Raw genomic sequence first — 5,726 nt, forward strand, 5'->3', positions numbered from 1 at the left:
GGCATCCCAGCCAACTTCAACAGCACCACTGATGATCCATCAGGCATCACCAACCGCACTATTCTCCTCAATGGCAAAGAGTTGGAGTGGGACAGTGATTCAGGTGTTGCTCTCAAAAACTCCCTGGTGTTCTCTCCGGAGGCACAGAAGTTTGCTATAGCCCGAGAAGTGGCCCGACTGGGGGCTGGGGGTCCCTTGTTTCACGCTGCAGTGGCTCCAGCATGTCTGGCATGGGCTTGTATATATAGCGTAGCCCTCAAGCAGATCTTTGGGCTCCAGGCTGGGTCCATCATCTTCAGGGCTGGTGTTAATGTGGTTGCCGTGGGTTTAGGAGTCGTGTCTTATATCCTGGCTTCTGATGCTCTGAGCCAGTGGTTGGACTATAGCTCAGACCACCGTGCAGCATGTCTGTCAAGTGATTATGCAAAGGGTGGCTTTGAGTTCTATGACAAAATCTTGACACGGAACAAGACCCTGCGCTCTCTAATGGGCTCAAAAGGGGAAGAGATGTACGCCCACAGTGGAAACTTGTTTCCTGGACATCTGCTGCAACTCAGACATGCCCCTTACACATCTAGACGGGATAGGATTTTAAATCTTTTAAAAAATTATAAAGTATGAACTGTCTGAAATGAATATATTTAAAAGCATGTATGTGCTTACATTAGCTATTGGATTCTTCCATGTGAAAACCATACTGCGATACTGCATTTGAATGTGAGACTGTATATGTACAGTGCTTTTGAAATGGTGCAACACACCTTTATATAACTTGTCTTCCCTTTCTCACAAGTAAACAATTTACCTTAAGTCCATCATGTTCTAGTCTACATCTGTCAAAGTATCATGCTGCTGATTAGTTTACATTATAATCAGTAAGAGACATATTATGTATGCCATATACCATACATATTTACGTATAACATCAGAGTGACATGAAAAACAAATTGACGTTAAAATGTGTTAACATGTTGAATTTTTAAAGTATTTTTGCTGATGATACATGCCTACATAACAGCCATAGTGTGACGGTCAGCTAAAGGATGGATGCCAAAAAGATGTTTGAGAGGCAATCTTGCTCAAGCACACATTGGGTGTGGACGTTTCCCGGTCCTTACATACTAGATCACTCATTCTGTAATGACATTTCCAGAAGGTTTGGCTTTCTGCTTTCTCACATGGCTCCCTGAAATCTGTTTTACTGGAAGTTTTTTTCCCCTCAAGCTAATAGCTCATTTCCAACTAAAATCATGCTGTATAGTCTTTTGTCATATTGTGAGATTAATATTCTGTTCACTGTGAAGTTTTAGATACAGTTCATAATTCAAGAATTCCTAGCTATTAACACATTTATTATTACTTTAAACACAGTACTGAGCCTAAACGTAACACAGCATGTTAGGATAGTCAACTAAATAAATGAGACTCAAATATATACACCAACTTTTAAGATCTGGAAGTCCTCAGTGAAACACCCGTCATTCTGAGCATCAGCACAATTATGCCACAAGATGTCACCATTGTCCATATAAACTATCTGGATAAAAAGCCTTTGAGCAGCATAACTGTCTCCATTGCTTTAACAGTTGGTGGGTTGTATGAGAGTAATCTGTTGTGGCCCACGCATATCAGATATTAAACCATGTTGTTTCTAATAGCAGTACTGAAAATAATACTCTGTCTGTCTGCCGGTCTGTCTGTCAGTAAATGTCCCGCCTCTCCGGGTTGTGACTCCACCCCCGGCCGCTGGTGGCGCTGCGGAGAGCTGTCGCGCCATGTTACAATGTAACACTCAGCACTGCTGCTGCTTCTGCGGCTCCTACAATGTAACAGCACTGTGAACGGAGACACAGCTTAAGAAGTGACCGATTTTTATTCTCCTGCGAGATCCCTTCCACCGCCCTAGAAGTCCCGTTGACTGGATTGTAAAGTGTCTTCGCTCACTGGTTTACAGGGTTGAGTTTGTGTGGATTATTGGAACCGGAGGCCCCGTTGAGTTGAATGTGTGTGCTGGGCTGGAGTGGGTCAGTATGAGGCTGCCGCTGTTGCTCTGAGCGGGCTCTCCGCCTTGAGTCTCTTACGAAATAACATTTACTTCTAAAACTGGACACCCCTGGAGCAGTTTATGACGGTAAGATTCGGTTCGTCGCTTTGCTGTAGCTGAGGGGTTTCTAAACTAAAATGCTGTTTGCTTTAATCTATACACCATCAAATAATTTCAAGTTATTTTCGGTATTATACTGTTATGTTTTAGACAAGAGAATAGCTACAAACCAGCGTTTTATTCGTAAATGTACCTGAAGATTCAGCTGTTCGAGCAGTTTTTCTGTAGCTGAAGACATTACAGGCAGATTGGATTTTGTTGGCGCTTGTGGTGAATTTAACCAACACAACAGTGCTTTGATTAGTGATTAATATATTCCTTTTGTGAGGATTATCTTAATTGAACTGTACCTTATTAAGAGCCACTGATGATCCCGGTCATTGGTGAAAACATTTGATGATTTGTGAGTTAGCTACGTGTTTATGTGGTCACTCTTTTGTTGTTGTTTATTTTTATCAGAGTTATTTTGTGTTCTATTGGCAGTCTGCATGTCAGTGACGTCATCGCTCTTTGACAGGGTTTATCACGATGAGATTAGACACGTGACTCAATCATTGCGACGTCACATTAACAGGTGAAAACCAGTTATTCAGAATTCTTCCTTCATTCTGGCACGGGTGGATGGATGTAGGTGTGTATGCTTGTGTTTATATATCTCTTACGTAGAATATAATTTTACATTTCACACACACACACACACACACACACAGACAGAGTTTGGGGTCTCTAATATTTTCAATTTTTAGTCTTATGCTCACCAAGGCTGCGTTTATTTGATCAAAAATACAGTAAACGTTGCGAAATATTATTGCAATTGAAGAGTTCCAATGCAGAAGCCTCTAAAATCCATCTTGGTCAGAAATGAGATAACATACTGAGTGAATGCTCTCCACACATAGTATACTGTATGTTCATCAAGTACTTTCACTTCAAATGCGCTAAATCCCAGCCTCAGCCCATTCAGAAGTACCAGTACTTATATAGAAACCTATACATGGTAGCCAGAAAGAAATGCTCATTTTAAAGAAGAACATCAGACGTGCTTGGAGGCTTTTGCATCTGAACTCTTCAATTTGACATGGCTGATTTTTATATATATTAAATATATTTTAATATAAAGTAGTAGGCTATACTATATAATATAATACTTTAATATACTATTAATATATAGTATAATACTTTAACATGTAATTTATTCTTCTGATAACAGCTAATTTTCAGCAACGATTTACTTCAGTTTTCAGTGTCACATGATCCTTCAGAAATCATTCTATTATGCTGATTTGGTGCACAAGAAACGTTTATCATTATAATTATTATACATTTTGAAAACAGCTGTGCTGCTTTTTTTTTTGTAAAAAACATTCTTTTCTTTTTTTCCAGGATTCTTTGAAAGTTCAAAAGAGCAGTATTTATTTGAAATAGAAATATTTTGTAACATTGTAAATATTTACTGTCACTTTTGATCAATTTAATGCATCCTGGCTGAATAAAATAAAAAAAATTCGTACTGACCCCATGTGAAACGGACATATGTGTGAATGGTAGAGGCCTGCTGGACGAACTATTATTAAATCTATTATTTTTCAGAGGTCTCCATTGTTGTTAGATTTTCAGCGATTCACGCTCTTGGAGATCTGAGTTAGCAGTCCCTGTGGGCTGAGTGGATTTTACGCTGCTGCAGTTTGGATGATTTCAGGGTGTCAGCTGTTAGGGGCGTGAGGGGTGCAGCAAGGGCTCTGGCCGGTGTTTCTTGCACCTGAGCCAAGGCCATGTAGAGCTGAATTCCCCCCCCCGAAACTTCTCCCCCATTGTCCTCCGTCCACGAGTCCCAGTTGGAACTGGCAGCACCTGCCCATCTCAGTATGGGAAACCACATTGCAGTGTAAGTTCTGACCTCCCGAGTACAACCCATGGCCAAGTTAAGCACCTAATTATGAGGATTTTTCATGGGATCTTAGCACCATGTACTCTGTCAGACTGATATGTATTTTCATTTTAAGCTGAAGGGTCTTTTCCACAGTTTTCCTATTGTAATAATTGCTGGCTTCCACCTGGGAGTAGCCTGTGTGGCATTAGTGCATTTAAAGTAATAGGTAATATTATTTAAATGTATTTTCAAGCAGGAATGTTCATCAATGAACTATTTTGCTTGAAATGGCAAAACTGTTTAGTTCACTGGTAGTTGCTCAACTCACCAATTCTCATTGATAACAAATGACTACTAAATGGTTGCGCTTTTACAATTTGGTATTTTGAACTATTTGATTTTATTGTAAAATAAATCTAAAACTTCCATCCAGTGAGTGTAGACGAACACTACCATTCAAAAATTGATTGATAAGATTTTTATAATTCTTTTAAAAGAAGTCTCGCATTCTCACCAAGGCTATGTTTATTTTATAAAAAATAGAGTAAAACAATAATATTGTTAAGTATTATTACAATAAATTAATGAATATACGTTTCTTTAACTATAACTGGACATTCGGGAATTATGATTAGTTCATCTAGGAACTGCACCTTCTAATGCCAGGTCAAATATATTCAAGCATATTCAGTAATCTCAGATCTGAGTCATTAAGAGATGAGCGTGTAGGAAATATGGGCTCATTTTGACAGGTTTTCTGTGCTTGTTCTTTCAAATAAAAACTTTCTGTCTGAGAAGGTAAGAGATGGATGAGACCGGCCTCAGTGTCATGAATGGAGGGTGTTCTGTCAGCACTGTTGCGGTGACTGCTCATGTGGCACTGCAAAACGGATCACCGGCCACACATCACATGCGTTTCAGCAGTTATGACGGAAGCAAATCACAGCTGTGTGTACAGTCCATCTGTCGCAGACTCAAAGGTGTTTTACAAGCGTACCGGTGCATTTTATTATCAGCGTTGTGCTGTTTTTGTGAGCGAGGATTCATTAAATAATTTCTGTTTTTGTTCCAATTTCCATTTCAGTTTTCTTGACAAAATAGCATTTTCTTTCAGGTCCACATCTGACATTTTGTTAATTATAAAGCTCAGTGACACTTTCTTCTGTTGTCACCAAACACGAGCTCTGCCCTGAGGAAATGCCACATATTTGTGGTAATAGCTCCAAAATTAAAGGGAATAGCTATTGTGAGCTTCCTTTTTACTCAATTCAATTCAAGTTGATTTGTACAGCGCTTTTCACGATACAAATCGTTGCAAAGCAACTTTACAGCAAATTAAGTGTCTATAATATTTAGTAGTAGCTTATCAGTGGTAACTGTCAGTTAATGTACATATGGCAGAAATGTACGGAAAAATCTATTAAAGACGTAATCAAACAGACAATGAACACTATTAACAGCAATCATTATACGATGCAATCAAACTTATAGCAAAATGTGGTAGTTCTGTATGTTGTTTCAGGGTTGGCATCATCTCCGGTCCTCTGAGGGGTTGGCATCATCTCTTCTCAGGTGTTCTGGATCCAGAATGAAGCTTGTGTAAATCCTAGTTACCATGTACAGTGCTGTGAAAAGGTTTTTGCCCCCTTCCTGTTTTTTTAATTTTTTGCCTATGTCACACTTAAAAGATTCAGATCATCAAACAAATTAATATTACACAAAGATAATGCAAGTAAATACAAAATTCAGTTT

At 39.0% G+C, this 5,726-nt stretch overlaps 1 protein-coding gene across 1 annotated transcript; it reads left to right on the forward strand.

Moving 5' to 3' along the window:
- LOC107600419 (transmembrane protein 177-like) lies at positions 1-810 on the forward strand (the record flags this gene model as incomplete). The annotated part of the gene is made up of 1 exon (XM_016292314.1): positions 1-810. A coding segment is annotated over one exon (621 nt), but the record flags the coding sequence as incomplete, so codon positions are not given.
- Positions 811-5,726: the final 4,916 nt, after the last annotated feature.

Source organism: Sinocyclocheilus grahami, unplaced genomic scaffold, assembly GCF_001515645.1.
Source record: "Sinocyclocheilus grahami isolate Dianchi unplaced genomic scaffold, SAMN03320097.WGS_v1.1 scaffold283.1, whole genome shotgun sequence".
NCBI lineage: Eukaryota > Metazoa > Chordata > Actinopteri > Cypriniformes > Cyprinidae > Sinocyclocheilus > Sinocyclocheilus grahami.